General features: G+C 51.9%; 2 protein-coding genes across 3 annotated transcripts; one reads left to right on the forward strand and one right to left on the reverse strand.

The window, feature by feature from the left end:
* Positions 1-10,290: 10,290 nt before the first annotated feature.
* Positions 10,291-16,999, reverse strand: SLC2A10 (solute carrier family 2 member 10). 2 transcript variants are annotated; one of them, XM_076352167.1, is made up of 5 exons: positions 16,942-16,999; positions 13,247-14,623; positions 12,071-12,193; positions 11,340-11,475; positions 10,291-10,670 (listed from the first exon to the last, which is right to left on the reverse strand). In XM_076352167.1, exons 1-5 carry the CDS (start codon positions 16,943-16,945, stop codon positions 10,574-10,576), a joined length of 1,737 nt encoding a protein of 578 aa, XP_076208282.1. In that variant the 5' UTR covers positions 16,946-16,999; the 3' UTR covers positions 10,291-10,573. The 2 variants fall into 2 exon arrangements, 1 of the variants encoding a protein (XP_076208282.1); XR_012996497.1 differs by lacking the exons at positions 10,291-10,670; positions 11,340-11,475 and adding an exon at positions 12,305-12,502 and having other exon boundaries at positions 12,130-12,193.
* A 5,898-nt stretch (positions 17,000-22,897) lies between these two features.
* Positions 22,898-24,509, forward strand: TP53RK (TP53 regulating kinase). The gene is made up of 2 exons (XM_076351721.1): positions 22,898-23,348; positions 23,887-24,509. Exons 1-2 carry the CDS (start codon positions 22,934-22,936, stop codon positions 24,363-24,365), a joined length of 894 nt encoding a protein of 297 aa, XP_076207836.1. The 5' UTR covers positions 22,898-22,933; the 3' UTR covers positions 24,366-24,509.
* The last annotated feature ends 907 nt before the right edge of the window (positions 24,510-25,416 follow it).

The raw sequence follows: 25,416 nt of genomic DNA on the forward strand, positions 1-25,416 counted from the left end.
GAACAAGGTCCAGCGTAGCACCTCTCCTCGTTGGCTCCTCTACCACTTGGAGAAGGAAGTTATGAACACATTCCAGGAACCTCTCAGACTGCTTATGCCCTGCTGTGTTGTCCCTCCAACAGATGTCAGGTTGGTTGAAGTCCCCCATGAGGACGAGGGCTTGTGAGCATGAGGCTGCTCCTGTCTGTCTATAGAGGGCCTCATCCACTCTGTCTTCCTGGTCAGGTGGCCTGTAGCAGACCCCCACCATAATGTCACCTGTCCCTGCCCCCCCTTTAATCCTGACCCCTAAGCTCTCAGTTGGCTCCTCACCCATCCCCAGGCAGAGCTCCATGCACTCCAGCTGGTCATTGACATGGAGGGTGACACCCCCTCCTCGTCTCCCCTGCCTGTCCTTCCTAAAGAGCCTGTATCCCTCCATCCCAACATTCCAGCCATAGGAGCCATCCCACCACGTCTCCATGATGCCAATAAGGTCGTAGGCCTGCAGGCGTGCGCACGTCTCTAACTCCTCTTGCTTATTCCCCAATGCTACGTGTGTTTGCATAGAGGCATTGAAGTTGGGCCCCCGATGAAGCTGTCTTACTGGCTGGAGATCCTTTGTGCTGCTCTTCAGGTGCTCTCCTGCTGACCTGTGATCCTTCTCCAGGCTCTGGGCATCTGTTGCTGGCCCTGGCACCAACCTGGTAGGAGTGGGATGGATTGAGGTTCCCCTCCCACGGCATCTCTAGTTTAAAGCCCTCTTCACCAGCTTGGCAAGCCTATGACCGAAGATGCTCTTCCCTTCCTCTGACAGATGGACCCCATCAGGCCCCAGCAGACCAGGTTCCTCAAAGTGAGTCCCATGGTCTAAGTAGCTGAACCCCTGGCTGTGGCACCAGTCCCGTAAACATTTGTTGATTCACCAGATTCGACTGGCCCTTTCAAACCTTCCCTTTCACCAGGAGGAGTGATGAAAAAACTACCTGCACTCCTGAGTCCCTTATCGCCGCTCCCAGGGCTCTGTAGTCCTTCTTGATAGTCCTCAGACTGCTCCTGGCTGTGTCACTGGTGCCCATGTGAAACAACAGCAGTGGATAATAGTCAGTGGGTTGTACGAAGCTTGGTAGTCTCTCAGTGACATCCCTGACACGAGCCCCTGGGAAGCAGCACACCTCTCTAGAGGGTGCGTCTGGTCGGCAAATGGGTGCCTCTGTACCTCTCAGAAGAGAGTCGCCTGCTACTGTCACCTGTCACCTTTTCTTAGTGGTGCTGGTTGTTATACGGGGAGCAGATCGGGCTGCCTTACTCAGCTCCAGCGTCTCTCCTGGTGTGACGGGTCTTTCCTCTTCAGTCTGCGGAGCGGTGAAGCGGTTCTGCACGGGCACCTCAGGCTTTCCAGGGAAGTCTCTTCCTCCTGCTAGTCCTTGCCATTGCAACCGTCCATTCTTCTGCATTATTGGCCCCCCTCCCTTCTGTGTGTGCCAGTGGGGGAGTTTTTGGCTGTTTGTTCATGCGCTGTGGGTCCACTGCAGGCTGGGCTTGGAACCAGCTATCTAACTCCTTCTCAGCCTCCCTGATGTTACGCAGCCTTCTCACCACCTCACCTGCTGCAGGAGGTGGTGCCCCTCCACCTGGGCACACCTTTTGCAGGCATAATTCTTGCATAATTCCAGTTCAAAGCTACTTATCAATGCAGGCAGGAGACGTCCATGTTTCAGCCTTGTCCTTCTGCTTCTTCTCATCCTTGCAGGAAAACCAGGAGCAGAGAGCAAGGTGGCCACCCAAGCCAAACCCCTCGACTCTGCCACTGAAAGGGCCCGGCCCTACAGCAGCCACTGCCGAAAGCAGAGGGGGATGCCGTGTTGCTGTCAGAGTCTCCATTACTTTCTGTTTCTGCGAAACAAGCCTAGGTGAAACTGCCAAAAGTCTTGCCCTGCTCTGTGCTGCCGCTTTATTGCTTTACAGCATTGGCCAGTTGTGGAGATGCGGTTGTTCATCTTGCATGGCCACGGCCGTCCACCCAGGCAGAGCTGCATGGTGAAGGGAATGAGATGGGCTCAGGGATGGTGGTAGTCTTTCTCACTTTTACTTTTCCCCTTAGCTTAAATTATTCCCAGACGTGTGAACTCAGCAAACAAGGATCAAGTTTTCTCCACAAGGCAAGGTTTACTCCAGGCCTGGAATAGTGCCTGAGCTTCCCAGAGGTCAGAAAAAAGCTTGCAGGGAGCAGATGAGCGATTCCTTTTGTATTTTCCATCCATCAGGAAAAGCTGCATCTGAAAAAATAATAGCTGAACTGGAAAATAAAATTAGACAAGTCTGAACAAATATGGAAACCATCCCTGACCTGGTATTGGAAAAGAGTCTCAAATGCTAGAAAGGAGAGAAGCAGAGAGAGGGAATGGATGATTTTTGGCCTCTGTCGGGAATATGGAAGGAATTATTTCATTCTTTTTCCCGTCTATTTGTTCTCTATATGGCACTCTGTGTGGTTAACCCTCTGTCTTTGTCATAAATATATGTGGCAGAGACAAGTTTTTTCAGAGGTCCCAACCAAACCATCTGTTTTGCATCTGTGGTTTTGCATATGTAAATATTATTATTAATAGTAGCAAAAACAATCATAATGGCAGCAGGAATAGAAACGCTATTAATAGTCATAGTACTGACATTTTTATTTGTGTTGCTGCAGGAGGTCACAACATGCACCGGGACTCAGCTGGGAGTTTGAGTGAGAACAAAAAGGCGGTTGTTACCCCCAGGAGCCGTCGGTGAGCACAGGCACGGCCATGGGTGTGGTGCCAGGATTGTCATGGTGGGACCATGGTGCCCGAGCATGATGATTTCCCCCAGACACTCGCAGAGGACCTTTCCAAGGGCAAATGGCTCCTGACAACTGCCAGCTCCTTGCAGCTCCTGCCATCGTGGCAAGAAAAAAACGATTCCCAGTGGGGAGAGCTGAGCTCAGCGGCTCAAAAGTACCTGGAGACAACTGGAAAAACTCCCCAGTAAAGGCAATTATGTGATTCCTGCTTATCCAGAGGCTGAATTTGTCCCGGTAGGCCGAGGGACAGAGCGGTGGTTTCTGCATTGCCCAGTACTGCACCCGAGGTCCCGCTCCCAGCCTGTCCCAAGGTATCTTGCCTCCATACAGACAACAGGCTTTTCTAGGTGGATGACCTATCAGAGCGACTCATTGTGCAAACCATCAGTGTCTCGGTGTTTGGGGGGACCTTACTTTTCCGTCCCTGCTTTACTCCTATGATTAAAAGTGACAGTAACTCTCCTTCTGTTAATTTAATAATCAGAGGGAAGATCTCAGGGCTGGGGGAGCTGAGGCCAGGGGCAGAAGCAGTACGAAGAAGGCCAAGTAGAGCAGCAAGAACAAGGTTGCAAGCCATAGACACCAAACATGGGGAGCTTGAAGGTGCTTGTGCTGGAAGGAGCGCATTGGAGAGGACAGGAGAGATGCAGTGAAAGGAGAAAGCCCCCGCCGCACACTGGGCTTGGGTCTGATCCACGCAGTGCCTGGGGAGACACAAGCTAACAAAGCACATCTCAACACACCCTTCTCCTTCCAGGTTCTCCCTGGGTCGAGCCGGTATCTTTGTTCCTGTATGAGGAATGTTTTTTGTTCGGCTCTAGTTGTTTTGCTGGATCTGTAGTGCATTAAACAGCCCATCTTCTGGTTTGTATTTTTTCCAGTTATCGTATTTCATGGATCCTGGCTCCTTTCATCCAGCCCTGTATCCCCCCGAGCAGAGACTAAGCAGGATCCAGTCCTTGAGGTTACTGCCTTCACATGCACAGAGCGATGTGGACCCCCATCCCCACATTTCTCTGCTGAGTTGTGGGAACATTTGCAGCAGGGAGTGACACTTCCCTCTGTTTTCAGTCTGTCACCCAGATCACGTTACCATGGCTGGAGCTCGAGGACTCGGTGATGGTACATGCTGCCCTCAAACTTCACATCGCCTCTGTACAAGCTAATTTCTGAAGTCAGTCTGGACCAGCAATAACAAGCCAAGGTTTGTACTTATTTCTTACATCATTCGGATTTTGACTACAGCACACTACAGGAGCACGTGTAAGAGTGGGGAGTGGCTTGTCAGTGCTTTTTAAAAGTCCACCCTGACAGTGCACCGTAACTTCACTTAAAACTTCCTGCAATTCAGTGCTGAGTGCCCCTGACCCTGCCACCTCCCAGCCCGTCCCTGTGCGGGTCTGCAGACCATGGGACAGATAAAATGCTTCTCTATCCCTCTTGGAAAGCTTTGCAGACAGGCATTTAAGACACAAGAAAAAAATCCTAATCAGATAAAAAAGAGATAAACATCTAGTTCACTTCTCTCTCTGGCTCTGGCATAATTTTGACCCCATAGTACAGACCCCGGGGCAGTGGCTTTGCAGCTATGTCCTTTGCAGCAGGGAGGAGATGGGGACCCGGGGGAGCACCAGGAGGGGTGCAGGGGGTGCAGGGCTGCCGGGGCTCTTCCTGCCAACGGCAGCATCCAACAGGCACCCTGCGGGGAAGGGGCAGCAGAGGACCCAGGCAGGTCTGCAAAGGTCCCCAAATTGGGCACCCAGCCCCCTCTGAGGAGCTCTCTGTGAGCTAGCTGATAATCAGGGCTAGCCCCTCACTGTCCTCCCTATCCTCTGACCAAAAGAAGAGCTGGAAAACAGAAATAACAGGATAAGGATCATCTATGTACTTGAGTTGTGCATTGCCCCACTTGCTATATCCCAGTCTTCCTGCCAATGACAGTGTCTTCCCTGGGCACAAACACAACTTTGAAGAAATTAAAGCTTTGAGCCTCTCCAGGATTAGCTTCTGGTTGTGTCCCAGATGCCTTCAGATGTGGTAGCTGTTCAGAAGTGTCTTTCTCCTTTTGTTGGCAAGGCCTGAGAGCAGGTTTCCATTTGAGCAGGTTGATTTACACGGTCCCCAGCCCCAAGCCCTGTTTCACAATTTCATGCAAGTCATCAAAAGCATTGATCTTCACACCCATACGGCTCTGGCTGTGTATGCCCGAGGAAGGGGGCACAGCCCAGAACAGCTCTGTTCAACCCCGTGCAATCCCCCCCGTCCTGGCTGTGCTCCTCTTACCCACAGCCACCTCCCCTGGGACACCGGGCTTTGCAGTGTCCTTGTCCCCAGCCCAACTCCTCCTGAAGACTCTCCCCTTCCATTTCCCAAGAGATGCTCAGCTAATCTTTTCCTGCCCACTTAGAGGAGCAAGTGGTGTCTGTGGGTGGGCTGGGGCTGGCGGGGCTCTCCCAACCGGCAGCGATTATCCAGCAGCAACTCGGGGGGGAAGGGCAGGGAAGCCACTGCCTAATCCATCCCCGGGCTGGATGGGTGCCTGGATCATTTCAGCGCGGCTCGGCGCCTTCAGACGATGCGCACGCTCTGCAGCGCAACCCGCCTCCTCGGGAAGCTCATGGCACAGACATCTGTCACCGAAACCTGTCTGCATGAAAGGCTGTCTGCACAACCGGGGGAAAAAAAGAAAGGCATGACAGCACAATTAGTGAGAGCAAATGAAAGGCTGTTTGAAGAGGAGGAGGGAGGAAAGGGGAGAGCTGCATAAATCCCTGGTGGGGTTTTGGGCTTGACATCAAAACCCCTTAACAGTGTATTACTTCAGCCCCCAATGTGGACAGATGTTGAGCTGTGGCTCAAAGGAAGTCAGAAATCTTTCCTTAGAAAAAATTTGGCTAGGAAACTAAAGAAAATATTGTGAAAGAAAAGGAAATAAAAGCCCACTAAAGAAGATTTATCACTGCCTCAAGCATTTCTGTATCCTCTAGTCTTATGAGGTCTCAGCCTCAGAGGAGAGAAAAAGAGAAACAGCCTGTTGCTACGTTAATGGGTCACAAATTTAGAGTGGGGACATGTTTGTCCAGTTAGATGATGATGGAGGGAGCTTGTTCACCCGGCCCAGGACTCCTCCAATCCACGCTAACCCCAGACAGCTTCCCGAGGGCTCTGGCACCAGCCTGCAGCTTTCCCTGGCACGTCCATCTCAGCTGCCCTTTTTGCCCACTCACTCACTTTTGCAAGGTTCTTCTGGAGCCCTTTGTCAGTGACAAAACATTTTATTTCCCAAAAGAGCTTAGCATCATCTACAAACCTGGAGATTTTGCTGTCCATTCCCTCCCCAATGCCACAAACGAAGATGTTGGATAAAACCAGACCCAGCAGAGATTCTTGGGCAACCCCAGTGCTGAACCTCATTTGTCCTCAAAAACTGTCTGTTAAACCCTGTACTTTGCTACCTGCAAGGTAGGAATATCTTTTAACTAGGTTTCAATCCATAAAAGGACCATTGTTTCAACCCCATGGCAATGAAAACTTTTAAAAATAGTTTTGCCAAAATCTTTTTGAAAATGTCCATCTGTTCTGTCTGTTGGGTTCTCCCTATCCGTGTGCATACTGGTATTTTCCTAGAGTCCCAGCACGCTGGCAAGGCAGGCTTTCCCTCTTCGGCAGCCGTGTCTGCTGGCTCTTTCCCACCCGCCTGTCTGCTCACGTGCTCACTGCTGGCGCAGACCCGACCACCCCAGCAGGGACAGAGGTGACACTCACCCCTGCACAGCTCCCAGGGTCCCCTCCTAGAGCTTGGTTTGTAGGTGGGAGCTACACTAGCAACCCGCCAGTCCTCTGGAACAGTAGCCATTTGTAAAGTCACAATGATCTAGTTCCTCTAACTTACGGGCTACAAAGAATGAGCTGGGTGTGAGGATCTCCCAAATACCTGCAGCAGTGAAGACCAACACACGGTCGTGCCCGAGCTGCCTTGTCATGCCTTATCCTCCTCGGTACCCTATTGCACCTTTCTATTGAGCAATGGCTCCCTAGCCAGCTTCTTACTTCTGATATATTTAAAGAAACTTTTTTAAAAGATCTTTGCAAGGAGATCTTCATGCTCTTTTTTAGCTCTTTTAATTTTCTGTCTACACTTTACTTGCTATGTTTTATGGGTCTTCCTTCTCTCGCCACGTGGGAAACCTTTCCACTTTTAAAATACTGACCTTCTCCCTGTGATACCTCCTTAACCTTAGCGGTGAGTCAGGCAGGGTGTTTTTTAGGACGACTTAGTTCTTTTTGAGTTGTGGCACATGTTTTACTTGGGCTTTAATAGAGCATTTTTTAATTACCTCCAGACTGCTTGCAGGCTCCTTGCTTTCTGTCTGTTCCTTTTTGTTTTGTTGTTATTGACTAATCACCTTATTTTTTCATAGTTCCCTTTCTTGAAACTGTAGAGCCACACGCTGGATTTATTTGGTGTGCTCTCTCCCACTACAGCATTAAATTGGTTGTTTTGTGGTCACTAGCAGAGAACAGCTCTCCCACAAACACCTTGCGAAGCAGGTCCTGTGCACCGCTCCCCACCAAACCCAGAGCGACAGCCCTCCTCGCCGCTTCCAGCACTGCTTGGTCCAGGAGACTCATTATTGTATCCAAAACCACTCTTTTCTTCCTGATGGATCGCTGCGCTGACTAGTTTCTCTAATATCATTTTATATTTGCTGATCATTAATTACCTTTATCCTGATCGGGGTCAGGAACACAGTCCTGGCTCTGCATTTTTCCTATTGGAATCTGGGATCTCCCATCTTGAGAAATCTGTACCGGTACTGGGGTTGTCATTCAGGGCGATCGGAAAGCCTGGCGTTATCTTATTTTTTTAAGCTTCTGGTAGGGGGACAGAAGCACCTCTAAGTTTTGCCCTTGCTTGGTTGCTTAATAACGTTCCTGTCTGCCAGTACTATACACAGACAAACTCACCTTATTTATTGCAGCCGCATCATTTATTTCCCTGCTACTCTTTCCCTGGATACCGGCCACATCCTTCTCACAAGGGGTGCAAGTCTGAATTTTAACACCCACTGACTTTCTTTCAGCTTCTCATTTTAACGCTTCTTTATGGCTTTTCCATTTTTCAGTGCCACCAGCCCAGCTCTGCTGCGATGGAGGTGCAGGACCCCGTGACACCAGCTGGCAGGTTCAGAGCTGTGTCCCTAGCACGAAGCCCTTCCCGGGTGTGCACACCCCCTCATCACAAGGGCTACGAGAGCAGAGGTGGGACTCTGCTCTGCAGCATCCCTGAGGCTCTCCCAGCACCTCCTCTCCCATTGCCTTGCACTCTGTGCAAGCACAGACACCCAAACACGGTGCGCTCTGTGTGATGAGCTGGGCAGCCCCTTGCAGATTCCTCCTGCCTCATGGCTGAAGCTGTTGGGTTTGGAAAGTTGCATCATGTTTTTCTGAAGAAAGCAGAAAAGACAGCCCTCTTATCCTGGGTTTATTAATCCCCCTTACCACAAGCTAATTTACAGCTTTCTGTACCGTCACCCACAGAGCCTGGCAATGTCAGTAGCCCTTTGCTGTCCCCAGAGCTAACTTGCACCCCCCCCCCAACCCAGCCAGCCCTGCTTGCTGCCCCAGCAGGCAGCCCCCCGACCTGGGCTCACTCCGCCCCCTCGTGAGGCCCAAGGGTCTCCATCATCTCCCCTTGCCCTCGCCCCCCAGGGCAGCCCCAGGTACCTGCCCACCCCCCATGCAGGGGTGCCCCTGAATTCCCATTCCCGTCTCCTTCCTTTCCGGGCTCCGTCAAGCCCAGAGGCGCAGCACGGGGGGCGGCGGCACCCCTGCTCTGCGGGGCAGGGGGTCCCTCAGGCTCAGACGCTGTGTCCGAGGGGTGAGGTGGGCTGAGCTTTTGGTCGTGCGCGTCCGCCTGCCTGTCTCCCCAGGCTGACACACCGGTGCCGGGGTGGGCTCGCAGCAAGGGGCGCAGCAGGGGCCGGAGCGGAGCTCCCTGTGGCGGGGCAGGGGAAGGGCCGGTGCCGCGGTGCCGGGGTGTCCCCTCGCGGCAGAGCCGGCGCGGTGCACCCTCGGCCCGCTGCGGGCGGGCGGGCGGCAGCGGGGTCCCGGCCCGCTGCCGGGGGCTGGCCGGGCGGGGCAGGGGGCTGGGTCCCCCCGCGGCGCTGCTGGGGCAGGCGGCAAATGGTTCCAGCCCGTCAAGAAAAACCGCTCTTGAGCTCTGCTGCTCCTTCGCGGTACCCTCCCTCCAACCAAATGCAATAGGGGTGCATGCAAGTATCCCCCCTCCGCCCCCATCCCTCGTGGCCAGGGATCCCCTGGAGGATATACGATCCTGTTACCGACGGCCACAGCCTGCAGCCATAATCTGGAGGCTGACTTTAACTCCTAGGACAGCACTGACGCTTTTTTTCCCCAGTAAATCAGAGTTACCTCTGATACAGCTCAGTATTCGTGGGCTTTTTTGCAGGAAGAGAGCATCCGTTTTCTGTTTTACAGGTGTCCTTGTGTGCCTTGAGGTGACAGCATCTGCAGTGCACGAGGGACTTCTGAAACACCAAATTCCAACCGCAGCAGAGGTGCAGCGGGGAGGCCGAGGTGGGTGAGGAAGGCTGTGCGTGAGGAAGGCCATGGGTGACCCCCATCGCTCAGTGGGATGAGAAAAGCACTTCCATGGCAGACACCTGACAGCCATGGACCGAATTACAGCCAAGGACAGATCATTTTCCAGTGTTTCTGTGGCCTCTGAGATAGGGGTTTGAGTGACATGGCCACATCCTTTGTGTTTGTCCCTGTGGTTGCCAACCAGGTGGCTCAGTGTAGCAGTCACTGGTCCCCAAGGAGTTGCATTTTCAGTGGAAAACCCCAAGCTTTGGGACTTAGTTCCTTCAGGGGTTCAAAAGAGGCAAGGCTGGCTGTTCAGCAGGATACCAGCTCCTCCTCTCTCACAAGGTTTGGGGAGTGAGTGTGGTGTTAGTAGGGTGGGGTTTTATATGTGTCAGGAGGAAGGGTGAATTAATCAAAGAACGTACAATTTTAAGAGGTGGAAAACTTGTAGAAGGTACCAGAATATTGCATGCGTTTTTGTACATGCAAACCCTGGTCATGAATGCAAAGCAGCCCCTGTGTACGAAAGAAAGCAGCCAAACACACACAAGATGTACTTCTATACTTGTTTAGCATGGGCCTTGGGTGATCAGGCAGGTGAGCTGCTGGACCTTTACACTGGGAAATAGCAGCCTGTGAGCTAGCACTCGTTCTGCCTCCACTGAAGTAGGGTGTTTAGCTGCGTTAGCTCCCGCCTCAGACTCCAGGCTCCTACATAGACATTACAAAGCGTGACAATATTAATGTACGCTGCTGAGTGCTTGACACATTCCTCCTGCACTACTGTCCCCTCTGTAAAGCATCAAGTATTTCAAAGAACTAGAGAATAATACACCTTGCTCACAAATGAACTGCACAGATGGAAAGCATTGTCAGCAAAAGTGGTGCTTTAATTCCTGCGTACAAAACCATTAATCTCTTAAAGATAGGAGATACAAACCATGAAAAATAAAAGAGATCAAAGGAAGGACATGATCCCTGCCTGGGACCTACGATCCTCCAAGGACCCAAAGGACAGCTATTAGCACGTCCCAAGATCTAAGGCAGTGAGAACCGTCTCTGAGCAGAGGTCACCAGTTAAAGGCCATGGAAAAGAACTGTCCTGATGGCACGGCCTGCGCCTCTCCTCAGGGCGATGCTGCGGGCATGTCATTGGTTTCATGTGCTGCTGGCATGCTCCACTCTCTGGTACTGGGCGTGTGCGCAGCTCGCTCCTCTTCCACGTCTCTGCTTAAACACATTTCCTTCCCACACCCTGCCGGGCAATGGCGAAGGTCAGCTGCAGCAGCTGCTGCTCGCAGGGAGCCAGGAGGCAGGCAGGGGTTTACAGCAGTTACCCCTCCCCGGCCACCCCTCCATGGGGGGTGTGCTCCTGCCCCTTGTCATTGAGCGGCTGCACAACCTCCCTCTGCTCCAGCGATCCTTGCCCTGCCACCTCCTTCACAACCAGAATTGCACAAATAACCACTCGATCTTCCCTGGCCCAGCCAGAATTACAGGCTTTGCATGGAAATTACCGGCTGAGAGCCCGTGGCGTGTGTTACGCCAGGAGATGTCTCTGCCCCAGAGGAGAAGGATCAGTCCAGGATTATTCTAAGGACATCGCAGTCCTGACCTGCCTGTGCCATGCTCTGGTCCTGCTCTCCTCCCCTCACCCACAAGCCCTGTTTTTTAGCCCTTTTCCTCCCAAATGTCACTAGTGCTCTCCAGCAGCACGGCCGCAAAGCTCAGTCCAGTGACCTGCTGATGAATGATGCTGCAGCTCTCACACCCTGTCCCATAAGCCTGCACAAATCTAAGATATTCTTAGTGGCACTGACCAGACTTTGCAACAGCCCTGAGCTGCCCAGTGCCGCAGACCTCAGGGACTGCTGGTGGGAAGCACCCAAAGCCAGCACTCACGCTGGTACAGCAGCACACGTACCGTTTCCTGGAGAACTGCTGGTCTATCTCCTCTAAGGACTGTCCTTTCGTTTCCGGAACAAAAAGGTAAATGAATATAACAGCCATCACTCCCATCAGTCCATAGAGAAGAAACATCCAGGAGAAACCGATGGTATCTGCAGAGAGATTCAAGTGCGTGAAGGGTCCATCGGAGATAGGTCACATCGTGCGATGCAAAGGAAACTGGTTGCTTACTGTGAGGTGGTCATTGGTGCCTGACAGGGGCATTTTATTTTGAGAAGCCCTCAAAAGGGCAGGGAAAGCTCCTTATCTGCGAGGTCTGGACCGGGAATCAGCAAGGGAGAAGGACGGTCCACACCAGGCTTTGCCAGCAGCATCACAGAGGGAAGGACAAGGCAGGCAAGCTCCAAGGCCCAGCAGTTCCCGCTGAGTGCCTCAGCCGAGAGCTCTGCTAGCAAGAAACATCGTAAAGCTATCGGCATGAAAGCTGCAAGCTCCATGGTTTCCTGATACTGCAGTATTACAGTGCAGCCCAGTGGGCGATGGATGATTTTTATGAAACGGATGGCAGAGGGGCTCAGACCAGTGTTGCTGGTGCCTGTTTTTTCTGCTCTCAGAGGCATCAGGGTCACACCTATTCCAGCATCAAGTCCCCAGGGTTCAAAATGCCACTTAACCTCCAAACGGCTTGTGGTGGCCACCTTCCCTAACCAGCTGTGGGAGATGGAGGGATGGGGGACGGCCACTTACCAATAAGGTCCAGGAAGGAGAGGCTGATCAGTAAATTGGCAGCCCAGTTAAAGCTGTTACAGAAGGCAAAGGCTCTTCCTCTTATCCCAGCAGGGTAGATCTCACTGAGGACCAGCCAGGTCACTGCACGGATTAGAGAGGTCAGAAAGACAGTTATAGGGGTTAAGCAATTTATTTGAGAAACAGGCAAGGAGGATTTCAGCAGGGGTTTTAAACTCTGGCTTCAGCCAGCACCTGCTGCTGGTGGTGTCAAACATTCATCGATCTCAGTCAGGTCACAGCAGAACACTTCAAAACTCCCACATTCAGCGCTCCACGGAGGAATGAAATACCAATGAACAGGTCCAGGGAGCAAAGAAGAAAGCAAGAGGGTTGGTCATTCCTGTCAGGGGAGATGGAAACGATCTGGCATACCTGCTGTCAGGGCGTGCTCTTTGTAAAGAAGTGAGAAAGAGGTAGGATTAGGGAGACAATGTTGCGTTTGGGCTAAAATCAGAGCTAAAGCAATATATATCTTAAAGTAGTCTCTCCTATCCCAGGGTTATGTTGCTTGAAATAACTTACAGGGTCACTGTCAAACCCATGAGACTTGCTGTGCACTTCTGTTTTTCCTTCAGTTAGGTGCTGTTTTCTACCATCAAAGCATTTAAAGCAATAAACGTCAGAAAACGCTAGAGCTCACGTGGAAGCACGAACTAATCTCTATTCTCATCTGATGAATAAATAACAATTTCAGAAAAAGACCAACTGATATTGAGCAACTTCTGAGGAGGTTCCACTTCCAGTTCTGCCACTGACTTTCTTCATCACACTGAGGAGAAGCCCCTCAGTCCCTCTGTCCTCAGCCCTCTATTTTCCTCCTCATCAGGGTGCTAGGAAGATTAGGTAGTGCTTGTGGGATGCTCGGATTTTGCAATGAGCTTGACAGAAAAAAACATTACAAGGGTAGTGATAGCATGGAAGAGAAAGTTATTCTAGTGCTGTACCAGCCCTATAGCTGACAGAGCTGCAATGCTAGAAAATTATTCAGTGGGCTGAAGGGGATAAATTTCCAGTTCCCAGACACTGAGCTGCTGGGTAAAGCAGATACATAATGAACATTTCAAGCAGACTATAAAGATCAGCCTGAGTTTTATTCTCTGGGTTAGTGCAAGGATATATAAACACCATACTTACTTGGTCCAAATCCAATTGAAAAGGCGCTCACGAAAGCCATCATGCTCAGCAGCGTAATCCAATTTAAAACCATATGTTCTGCCCAGGGAGCACCACCAAAAGGAGGGCCAGTGCTTCCCACTGTCTCTTCTTTGGCCTGACCTATCAAGACCCTTTTCTGAGTGAGGGAAGAATCGGGAACAACCTCTCTGCTTTGAGTACTGGCAAAAGCTTTTGCAAGGCTCCTTGTGGCAGCAAACCCAGGGCCTGCCTGACTTTTGCCAGCACCTAATGCTGGCAGGATGGGTGACACAGCAGGCTGGGAGGATACGGGCATCAGGAGGTGCTGGGTGAGGCTGTGGGATGCATTGGGGTCTGCCGCTGCTTTGCAGTCCCTGGCCACAGCCAGCGGAGCGATGCAGCTGGTGAGGCCAATGGTGGTGACAGAGATGGCCATCACCACACAGCCAGCCATGAGTAGCACTCTCCTGCCAGCCTTGTCTGCAAAGGCCATCGCGATGAGCGTGGCCACCACCTTTATTGCCCCCAACCCGACAGAGGCTAGGATCGCCGATGAGTTGCTCTGGAACCCCACCGAGTGGAAGATTTTGGAGGCGTAGCCCAGCACGTTGGGCTGCCCAGTAAACTGCTGGAAGAGCACCAGTCCCAGGCCCACCAGAGTCCGCCTTCTCATGTTGTCTCTGGTCCTGAAAAGGTCAAGAAATGAGTAATGCTTCTCCTTATAGGGCTCCCGCTTTGCTGTCTCTCTGTCCTCAGTGTTCTGCAATTGAATGAGGCCCTTCTGGCAGTCTGAGTCCCACGAGCTTAATTTAACAGGGTTCACCGGGAGAAAGAGGATGCTGAGGAACTGCATGGCCGCTGGGGCAATGGCCAGTCCAAACATGTACCTCCATCCCTCATCCACGTCCGCAAAGATGTAATTCAGCGCATAGGACAGCAGGATGCCTACGGTGATGCCCGCTTCGTAGAGAGACACCAGCAGGCCTCGCTGATGAGCAGCCACCATTTCTGAGACATAGATGCAGCAGGCCATGGATGAGACAGAGATGGCAAAGCCCACGGTCATGCGCCCAATGACCAGCCCAATAAATGACCTCGCCAGTGTGAGAATAAGGCTGCCAACCAACAGGACCAAGCTGCTGACCAGGATTGCTCTCCTCCGTCCATGGTGGTCAATGAGGATCCCCCCAACCAGAGAGGCGAGGAGAGCTCCGATAAGGAGGGCGCTCACGAGAACTTCCTGCTTGAAGCAGCTGAGGTGAAAGTCAATCTGCAACTGCAGCAGTGCACCGGAGATAATCCCCAGCTCGTATCCAAATATCAGCCCACCCAGGAGAGAGACCGTTGCAGACAAGAGGAGGATCAGCAGTGCACGACCTGGAAAACAAGCAAGCAATGCTAGGTGCGGCTTTCTGACGCTAGCAGGCAAGCTATCAGCATGCACAAGCTGGAAAAAGCTCTCCCAGGACACCCAAAGTTTTCCATCTACAAAGCCACGATGCTGAATTTCCCCATAGGTCACTAGGTCATGTGTAGAGAGGCACCTGCAGATAAACACACAACCTACCAGGCCTGCACACACTTCCACAGACTGCAGAGGCACTCATTTGGGGTGCAGAACTGTGAAAACTGGGCTTTGTTAAGAAAGTTAAGACTTGTATTTAAGTGGAGGACAGTGATTTGTACTGCCTGGGGTTGTACAGGGGGATCCTCTGTGGTCTCCCTTGATTCCAATTACAAAACCTGTTCTGGGCAGGAAACGCAGCTTTTGTTTTCTGGTTCTGAATTGTTCTGCATTATCATTTTCATGTTTCAGTGCGTGTGGCACCATCAGTTCTCACTGCAGGCTCTGTATTCTCACTCCCTACCTTGCCGTTAAAAACACTGCTCGCAAAAGTTTATTTCTCCTAGTTAATCTTGCGCTCTCAGCATGACTTTGTGGAGGTGGCCCCGATTTCTTCATCTCTCCTTCTACAGCACACAGTGCCCAGGATCCCCGAGCCAGGCACAACCTTCTCAGGCTGGTCCAGGACTACAGGACAAACTTCACCATGAGCTGAAAAGCTCACTGTTGCCTGCCCCAAATACAAGAAGCGATTCTTTGACCTTGCCCTTCCCGTATAGCTGAGCATGCACATTTAGTAAGTATGTAAGTTTAGCTAAAATAAGAAAAAACAACAGCAAAAGCAAACCAAATCCAAGCCAACCCGCCCCAAACAACCCTACAAAACCAAGGTGCTTGCTGCACACGCTTCTTGCCCTGGGGAGAGGATGAAAGGGTGACCACATGTGAACCATTAGTCGTGTTACGGCACGGGGGGCTGCACATGGCATGAGAGCCAGTGCTGACGTAGGGACCTCCGGGGAACAGCAGTGGCAGTGACCTCCCTCCTCCAGTTACAATTTTGAAGGCACAGGTAAAGTGCATTAGCTTAGAGGTTTGTGCTGGTTTCCAGCCTGTAGTACTATCTGTATTCTCACATTGGCTTTCTTTAATTAGAGATACTCACAGTTTCAGTAGACTGTATGTGGAAAGAATGTGGACACAATCACCAGACCATGGAAAACTTTCCTCACCCTGCCTAAGGGCTTTTTTCCCCTCACAAGCTGTGTTTAATAGGAAGTGTCTCTATTTGGCCTTTAATTACAGCTAGCAATAAAGGTTATTTCTCAGTGGTGACTATATTTATATTTGTATTTATTCTGTAACCCTCTGTGTTTCATTTGTGTTACTTAGGCCATCCCAGCTACACGCCAGTCCCTCCCACCATGCTCTGTGTGACTACTTGCACCGCTTTTATCGCTCCTTGTACACATGTTATGCAGATAATTAGAAGAAATATTTGCTCACTGAGAACAAAAGGCTTTGCATAAAGCAGGCATGCCATTAGTTTCAAGCCACAAACTCAATTAGATGCAGTCAGCCTCGCTGTAAATACCGCAGCCGATTCCATCAGATTTTGCTGTATTTCTTGTTAACTTAATGGGCAGTAATAGTTTATGAACTTTGATTGAAATCCAGCTTTGTATATGGCCTATTCTGATGCAGTTGGGGAACTTGAGGACTCTTCAGATCTTCACCCGAGGACAGAAAGTTTGGTGGGCCTCGCAAGGAGCTGTGCCGGGCGATTCCTTCCTACGGCAAAATCTGCTTGGAGGGCCGTGCGCCAGGACCGGGCAGCAACCAGTGCTGCTGACCTGGCTGAGACCGGGCTGACTTTTGAACCGCTGAAGTCCCTCTTTGCGCACACCAGTGCCAACAGGCGCCGCCGCCTGCAGCGAAACTGCAGCGCGGCCCCCCCACTCTCTGTCGCTCTGCTCCCGCACGCAGCCCCCTCTGCCCGGGTACGCTCCTGGGATGGCCCTAGGAGCTGCGCCACAGGACATTACTTGTCTCTCTCTCTCCGCTACGTTCGCTGCTGGGAGCGCTAATAAAAATAGAAAGAAAGGGGGGCGGGGGGGCGGGGGGGAGACGCAGTCTCAGCCTTTAGGAAAAGTTGGAAAACTTCGGGTTTTTTGGAAACTTTTTCCCGGGCAGGACGCGCCCGTTCCCAGCCCGGCTGCCCCTTCCCGAGCGGGGCTGGCTGCCTCCCTTCCGCCGGCGTGGGGGCCGCCACCGCCCCGCACCCCCGGGGCGCCCCCCGCGCCGCCGCGGCCCCCCCCAGCCGCGCCCCCCCGGCCCGGCCGGCACTCACCCATGGCGCGGCGGGGCAGAGCCCCCCCGGCGCTGCGCGGCGGCGGGCGCGGATCGGGGCGGAGCGGATCGGGGTCCGGCGGCCGGAGCCGGGCCGCGCAGCGCCACGTCGCTCCCGCCCTGCCTCCCGGCCGGGCAGCCTGGGGCTTGTAGTCGCCCTGCCCGCCCCTCGGGGAGCCGCGGGGGGGGGGGGGGTCCCGGGCGGGCCGCCCTCGCTGGGATGTGCTGCTCGGGGCGCCGGCTGCCCGGCCGCCTCCGGGCGGGCACCGCCCCGGGGAGCTGGTGCAAAGGGCCGGGGAGAAGGAGCGTAACTCCGGGGTGACGAGGGAGTCTGGCGGGGTCCCGCTCCGCCGCACCGCGACCCGGGGCTGGGCGTGTGACCGCTCCGTGCGGCTGAGGTTTGCCCGCGCGGGGTGGCTGGGGACGTTTTACCGCGAATTGGTCTAGAAACGAGGATGTGGCAGGGAACGGCTTTGGTCGCTGGAATGACAGCTCTGTCCCCAGTCTCTCTCTCTCACTTGAGCCAGGAGTAGGAATCTCCTCTCCTCGCTGACTGCAGACCCTCTCTGATGCAGAGCTTCACTCCTCTAGACTAGAAATCCTCTAGGGAGCCCACAAGAGATTGACAGTTTATTACAGTTTTTAGGTAGGTGGGTTGCAAAGCCAAAGAAAGCCTGCTAGGAAAGGAGTGACCATTTCAAAGCTAAAAAAAAAAGAGCAGCATGACTGAGTTTGCACTCTTACCTTTTTCTTCTGTTGGAAAGAAAGGATCAGTCTCTCAAGCTTATCTCCTTCCCCCTGCACAGTGCTCCATTAGGCAAAGCATTTCAGTATTCAACTTTCCTCGCAAGTAACATTCTTTTTCTGCTCAGTGGAACAGAAACCTTCCTGCTGGCTACTGCATAAAAGACACTGGGACTTGCACTTGGATGCAAGATTTTCTTCTGAGTCTGAGGCTAAATTCATGTATCCCGAAGTCCAGTTCTAAGACAAGGATTTTGCAAAACTTGATATGCCTAGAAGGCTTTCAAAACTCTTTAACACAATGCAAACATTCTCCCTCGGTGCTGTTCATGCCAACTGCAGTTGCTGGGCGGGTTGCACTGTGGTGAAGTACATGCGTGTGCAGTGAAGCACACACGATGTTCAGAAGTTTGCTGTAACCCAGCTGGGGTGGGGACCAGCGCAGGGAAGATGTGCTGCCACAGGCTGGGGGTGGGCTTGCACAGCCTTCCCAGCGCCATGCAACAGGCACTGCCGCTGAAGGGTAAGTGCAAATGACCACAAACCCGCATTGCCAGCTGGTATGTGACTGCAGGCAATAGTTCATTTAATCACACGGCTAAAACAACACAAGCTCCAGCCCAGTGCCCTGTGGAGCCCGTGCTGGTAAAGCTTTTTGCTACAGTACAGGATCAGGTTGGGGAAGGTCTGCATCAGTGACCATCGTGCCTGTGGTGCAGGCACACCCCTCTGACACAGGCGAAAGTAAACAGGTTGGGTGAAGAATGAGGAACATGTGTTATGTTTTTGAAAGAGTTTTTTCAGTCATTCCACATGCTAACTTAACGGGGCATTTAAGAGAAATATTTAAAGAATCATTATTCTTCTATGTAGGGGGATACATGTCATGTCTCTGCTCTGGAGACCAGTGGTGCCAACTTTTTTTGCTCCACCTCATAGTTTTGGGAAACGAGATGGGCAATATCGGATCATGCATGTCCTTTCAGCTTTAGTCTGTTGGATATCTGGCCTGCAATATTGGGCAGCAGTTGATCAAAGGTTTTGGTTTTGTTTCTTCTCAAAGTCACAGTGCATATTAAAAGCATTTCAAACCACCTACCTGGTTTATAGATTAAATAAAAGCTTCCTATTCATATGCTCTAATTTCAATGGAAATACAGTATTTAAAAATACCTCTTCTAAAACCTCGTATCTGATACAAACAGACAGCTGCACAGGGATCACACACTTGGGGAAGAATGGCTTCAAACATGAACACCAGCCGACAGAAACCAATGGTGCTCATGGAAGGAGCTTTACAATAGGATTTGTAATTCATGTTGAAGTAGTTTAAACAGCTCTGAAATCACGACCAGCTCTCATGACACTCAGAGAGTGCATGACTGCAGTTTTCTCTCTTCCCCAAGACCCTGCCTATGAGGCCAGTTCGTGGTGGGCAGCAGGCACTACAGCTCTGTGTCTGGGCTCGTAGTCCCAAGTTTTGGCATGCTGGGGATGCAGCATGATCTTGCCCGTGATCTCTGGCCCTGCAGCTTCTCCCTGGAGCTCAAGCCTTTACATTTCGGGTGAGTTGTGTTATGAACTGGGGGAGATGTCACCCACACATGGTTCCACATCACGCCAGGCAGAAAGCCAGAGGGGAGCTACAGTCCTAGGCAGCCGCTGGGAAAACCCACTCTTGGCTACATGATCTGCAATTTGCCTGAGCAATTCCTTCCTTCTCAAATGATTTCAGTGTGAGAAGAAATAACTGATATTTTTCTCCATGGTCACTCAGCATTCGTTTATCTGCCACCCCGACATTTTTTGGAGGCTTCCTGTTCTCTGGCAAGGCAATAAACATTATTAGCACAGACAGCAAGGAGGTGAGCTCCTAGGGAGTATAGGCAGAGCTTTATGGTGTGTTTACAAAAGGTGGCCAAAAAGATGACATCAGTATGTACAGAAATGCAGCTGCCGCGTCAATGCTGCAGGTGGCTGGGGGTTATGGTCCTCTGAAAAAAAAGGTGAAAACCTGCTATGATGTACAGCAGGGATAAACATCTTCCTTTGTGGTTTTTAAAGTACATCTTTCTTATCATACCATTTGTAGTTAATGGGTATTCTGGGCCTGTTGAAGGCAGTAGCTTTGTCCTTAAGCTCCGCATGAGAAGGTCTGGAGGGCTTGGATCCACCAGGACTTGCTCATGCTTCATGTCTGCCGGCATGTTTCTAGCCTTGCTCCCTCCTGCCATGCTTTCCTCCTCCTCTCGAGACTGTGTGTCTTGGCAGTGCCATTTCCCCATCTGATCCTTATCTCACTCTTGGCTGCTGGACTTGCGAGGCACGAGGGCGCGTTCCTGCCTCACAGCCGAACAACACAACTCCAGGACTGAGCCACAGGAATGTGCTTCCTGAAGAGCCTGGCGTTTGAAACAGCAGCCTGTGTTTGGTAACACAACCCGGCTGTGATTACTGAAAATGTTACTCTCTCTCTCAGGGCTGCAGCAGCTAAAAGAGGCTTTAAAAATCACAAACGAAAATATAAATACAAGAGGAGAGAGAAGTCCATCCTGGAAAAAGGAAGACATGGTGTTCAGCAATGCTCATCACATACTCAAGCACATTTTCTCTAATTACGGTTGACCCTTAGGAAGGGGTTTCAGGGGACCAAACTGGCCCCTGAAAGTTCAAGGGATTCAGGGGACCAAACTGGCCAAGCTCAACTCAGTTATTGACGAGAATTATAATCCAAGAGCAGGCACCAGTGTTACAGCCGGCTGGGATGGAGCCAGCTCACCAGGCACCTGCATTTATTGCGTGCTCATTTACAGCTCAGAGATCTTTCTCCTTATGACGCCAGGCTGCACGCGTTTTCTTTTATGTTATCCTAACCCTGGGGGCGTTCACTGGAAATGCCGACCATTATCGGTGGTCGCCCTGTGGGTCCTGTTTCCTGCACGTTTTAGGGATGCCTCCAGCACGGCAGCCTGTGGTGACCCAGGGTGCTCCCCTGCGCCCCTGTGACCCTCTGTTGGGTGGCCGGTCCCTACAGCCCTCCTCCCACTGCCCGCCCTGCCCGTAGCATCCTTTTGCTGGGGCAATTGGCCAAGATCCGTAATTTTGAGCCGTGATGGGAGTCAGCGCTGTGAATTCACACACAGGAGGGTTTACCCCTGTGCCCACACTTTGCAGGTTGAGGATGCAACCTCAGAGCCAACAAGTGCCTTAGCTGGGCATGAGGAGCCACCTGCGCTCTGATATAGCCCGAATTCAGCCCTTTTCCACTCTGTCGAGCTCTGAGGATTGCAGCCTCCATCCTTAAATAAACCGGGGGGTGAGGGGAGCGCTGCCTGCAGCACTGCAGCCTGCCCGATGCCAAGGGATCAGCAGGACAACAGGGAGGAGCCCATGGGATCTGCCTTGGTTTGCTGCACGCAATTTTTAAATCAATTACATTGTTTGTAAAAGGAGAGTTTATAAATGCTTGTCACCAGGAGAACAAAGTTACATAATTAAACAATTTGCCAGAGAATCTGTGGCTTCAGTGCAATTCTCTGGGGTGATTCAATATTCCAATAAAAATACTGGGTGATACCATAAATATTGTAAACGGCTCTAGATGGTTTCCAAGGGCTATGTCAACTGTTTATTGCGTTCAAAGAGAAAAGAATAAGTGAAATCACAGGGAAGACAAAATTTAAATAAATAAAATAATGGGAAAAATAAAGCAAAAATATTTTCTTTTGTATTTTGAACACTCTGGAGGATGTTTTTGGCCAGCATGAGAGAAGGCAGTTATATTTATCAGAATAACGAACCGAGGGCATCTGTGTGCACTTGCTCATAGGTTATATATGTATGTCTGTGGGGGCTGTGCACGGATGCTTAGATAAAATCTGCCCACAACACGGGGAAATCTCTTTGTTTATTTGATTGTTTGTGGCATTTGCAAATTCCAGCCACGGAGCCCAGGAGTGCATCTGTTTCCCTGGCCAAGCTGTGGGGTTCCTGCAGCCCCGCCACAGCGAGGGCAGCCGAAGGAGGATGCCACGAGCGGGCAGAGTTGTGCAATAGATTACCCGTATCATTGAAAACTTGGGAAGGTTGTTTAAAAATTGTTACTGAAGCAAGATAAATATTTGCCAGGCCTGATCCCACCATGCAATGACAAGTAAGCTGTATGGAATGTGTTAATAAAATATAAATGTTCTGAAAAGGAAACAAATGTTGCGGATGAGAAAACAAGGACAAAATGGCCTTGTGGCACCTCCAAAGGCAACAATTGAAAACATATTTACATGGGCTGGGCTGAGTCCCTTGTATCTTCTGAGGAACATAAATTGCAGTATGTGCAGATCACCCAGTAGAGTAGTGGGTTTTCAGTGCGCCATAAAACCCCAAATACTGCTCCCAAGACAATGAGGTTTGTCCATCTTTTACTAACGCGGAGACGTGGGGCTTGGCTGCTTGAGGAAGGGGGAGTCACCCGGCTCACCACATGAGTGGCCTGTGCCAGCACCTGGGGCAGAAGCTTTGGTGTTCGAGGTCACACCGTGCCCTGTTGCAGGCTGGCGACCCCCTGTAGCCTACAGGCAAAGCCCTTCTCCTCCCCAGCCACGAACTGGGCAGCTGCAGTGGATCTGCATGGGCTCCAGCGAAGGCTTTTGGCACGTGAAGCGCCAAGAGCCAGTGGTGGAGCCCTGGTGGTGATGCCCCGGTGGTGGAGTCCCCGTGATGATGCCCGTGTTGGAGCACCCGGGTGGTGATGCCCCGGTGGTGGTGTCCCAGGGGCGATGCCCCGGCAGGTGGCTCTGAGCTGGTGCTGGGAGCACCTCAGGGGGACCACAAGACCCCACTTGCCACCTTGAGAAGGTGCACATCCAGCACCTTGCTTGCAGGCCCTGGGACAGCTGCGGGTCTCGCTCTTGCACTGGCAGAAACACAGGAAAACGCCCCGGCTGGGGAAGGCTCAGGCACAAGTCCTACCATCCTGCAGCTACTCACTGTCCCCCAGCACGGCAGAGGTAGGCAGAGGGCAGCAGGACTTGTGGGGGGAAGCACGAAGAGGGTTTTGGGAGAGGCAGCACCGGGAACAAGAAGAACGAGGAGGTGGGGCACAGGGCGCGCTACAGCGAGGGCGCCGGGGAGCCGTACAGCGGGGGGGAGAGGTGGGGCTTGGGGAGTTCGTCGGTTTCCGGCAAGGGCTACCGAAGATTGCCGAAGCGGAGGCGCGACGCGCATGCGCTGTGGGGCGGCGTGGTCCTGTGATGGCGGCGGCCGAGGCTGAGGCGGGTGGTGTGCGCTCTGGCTTGGCCGGGGTCGAGGCCGGGGTCGAGGCCGGAGCCGGGGCCGGAGTCGAGGCCGGAGCCGAGGCCGGAGCCGGAGCCGGGGCCGGAGCCGGGGCCGGGGCCGCGGGCCTTGCGATGGACGAGCTTGAGGCCGAGGCGGGCGCCGCGGGCCCTGTGGTGGCCGAGGCAGAGGCGCCGCCGCCGCCGCTGCCGGGGCTGCAGCTGGTGCAGCAGGGCGCCGAGGCGCGCGTTTACCGGGGGCTCTTCCTCGGGCGGGCGGCGGTGGCCAAGCTCCGCATCCCGAAGCGGTACCGCCACCCGGCGCTGGAGGAGCGGCTGAGCCGGCGGCGCACGGCACAGGAGGCGCGGTCGCTGCTGCGGTGCCGGCGGGCAGGTGGGCCCGGGGGCGGCGGGGCCGGGCCGGGGCGGCGTGAGGCGAGGCTGCCCTGACAGGACAGCCCCCCCTGGGCGCCGGGTGCCTTCGTGTTCACCGGCACCCCCCCGGCTCTCCATGTCCCTCAGAGCAAATAGTGGACACTTGACGGCCTTCCTGCTTCATCCTGAAGGGTGCAGGTGGTTTCTACTCATCCTGGGGCGACCTGCTCTACTTTTTCAGGGTGCCCCCCCTAAAACGCAGGCTGTCCTCGGTCAAAAAGCCCCTGTGTGTCTTTTTCCGGGGCGTCTTGCCCCAGGAGGGGCTGGTCCTGTTGCCAAGCTCGAGCTGCCAACTAGATTCAAGGCTGGAGGCTAGTGCAGCATGGGTTGGAAAATGGGGGCTGGCGGGAGGAGTTCCTAGATGTGGGTTATCAGTGGCTGGGGGTGATGTCAACTGGTGTTTCTGGTTAAGGCTTGTATTGGTGGTGCTTTGTTGTTAAAGTTGGAAAATCCTATACATTAACAGCTAGCATTTCATTTGTTCTTCTTTTAAACAGGGATTTCTGCTCCAGTGGTCTACTTCGTGGATTATGTCACCAACTCCATATATCTTGAAGACATTGTAGACTCAATTACTGTTCAAGATCATATTAATTCTGTACAACGGAGTGGAAACGATACCAGTAGCCTCCTTATCTTAGCAGAGAAGATGGGTGAGCTGTTAGCAAGAATGCACGATGAAGATCTTATACACGGGGATCTTACAACTTCCAATATACTTCTGCGGCCACCCACGGAGAAGCTGGACTTGGTGCTGATAGACTTTGGACTCAGTTTTATTTCGGGTCTTCCGGAGGATAAAGGAGTTGATTTGTATGTTCTGGAAAAAGCCTTCCTTAGTACTCATCCGGATACTGAAACTGTGTTTAAAGCTCTGCTAAAGGCCTACGCAGCTACATCTAAAAAATCCGGTCCTGTGATCAAAAGGCTGGATGAAGTACGTCTAAGGGGAAGGAAGAGATCCATGATTGGGTAGAAGAGACCCAAGAGACCGGGCTTAGGGATGGAGAAATGTTATTACTTAGGTTCTGCAAGTATGGTTATTTATACTTCTGGTTGGTTTTATTTCACAGATCACTATTTTGATAACTGTGTCTTCAAATAAATAAATTTGAATGAGTTTAAGTGTCATAAAGTAACCGAAGTAATTGTGAGATGGGAGCACAGACAAGAGAGAAACAACCAAAGGTCAGTTCTTTCCTAAATGTTAAATATTTCTTCTAAAAAGTAGTTTACAGTGTCGTTCTACTCGCCCTCTTCTTCATGTGGTTAGAATTGTACCGAGTAATCTTTCTCAGCCTGAGGACCATGGATTTGTGGGAGGTAAGAGGGACCTGGGGATACCAGAGCATCTACAAAAGGTAATTAAGAAAAACGAATATGCTATTTTTCTGAGAAGACTTTACAACAAAGCGTTTAAATCCATTATAAATGACTCTACACATCCTGAAAATATTCCAGGACACGGGCAATGCTGAAATAGCGCGCTAAACGTAAGACAGGTTCATTTTCTTCCAGTAGTAATTTTGGCTTTTTTAACTTTTAGTCGATAGTATTTCCTTAAGCAAATATAAAAATTGTTAATCAAGAACAGTTTTCTGCTGAGAAACTTCCACTTTGAGCAAGAAGTCTGCTGTAGATGTCCATTTTTTGGAGCTTTATAAGAGGGACTGCTTGTATTGTGATTGCCTGCCTAGGTAGGCAATTGGCAGAGGTAGGCAGTAATGTTTTTTTAGTAACGTTTTCTCTATAGTACTTGATTTTCTGGATTACTGTATCTGATAGTGTCAATGTAAGAAGGCCCAGAGGAAAAGTTTACGAACCCCACAGTAGATGGGTTAGAAGACACTCGATCGTCTGCGTTACAAGCAGAATGGGATGCGAGTTGTGTGCTGGGTGAGTGCGTGAGCTTTGTCATTTACTTCAGACAATGATTTAAAAGGAACAGTGAACTCCTCCCTGAGCGATTTGCGGTGTTGGGCAGCCTCTGTCCGTCGGGGAAGATCCTCTGTGCCCTTACTGGCGCT

Source organism: Aptenodytes patagonicus, chromosome 14, assembly GCF_965638725.1.
Source record: "Aptenodytes patagonicus chromosome 14, bAptPat1.pri.cur, whole genome shotgun sequence".
Classification (NCBI taxonomy): Eukaryota; Metazoa; Chordata; class Aves; order Sphenisciformes; family Spheniscidae; genus Aptenodytes; species Aptenodytes patagonicus.

Coding starts and splice junctions, on each gene's coding strand:
- SLC2A10 (XM_076352167.1), bottom strand. Junction 12,194..13,246: donor TTCAATTGGATTTGGACCAA/GTAAGTATGGTG, acceptor TAATCCGTGCAG/TGACCTGGCTGGTCCTCAGT. Junction 10,671..11,339: donor CAGCAGTTCTCCAGGAAACG/GTACGTGTGCTG, acceptor ATTGCCCGGCAG/GGTGTGGGAAGGAAATGTGT.
- TP53RK (XM_076351721.1), top strand. CDS start 22,934: ATGGCGGCGGCCGAGGCTGAGGCGGGTGGTGTGCGCTCTGGCTTGGCC. Junction 23,349..23,886: donor GCTGCGGTGCCGGCGGGCAG/GTGGGCCCGGGG, acceptor TCTTTTAAACAG/GGATTTCTGCTCCAGTGGTC.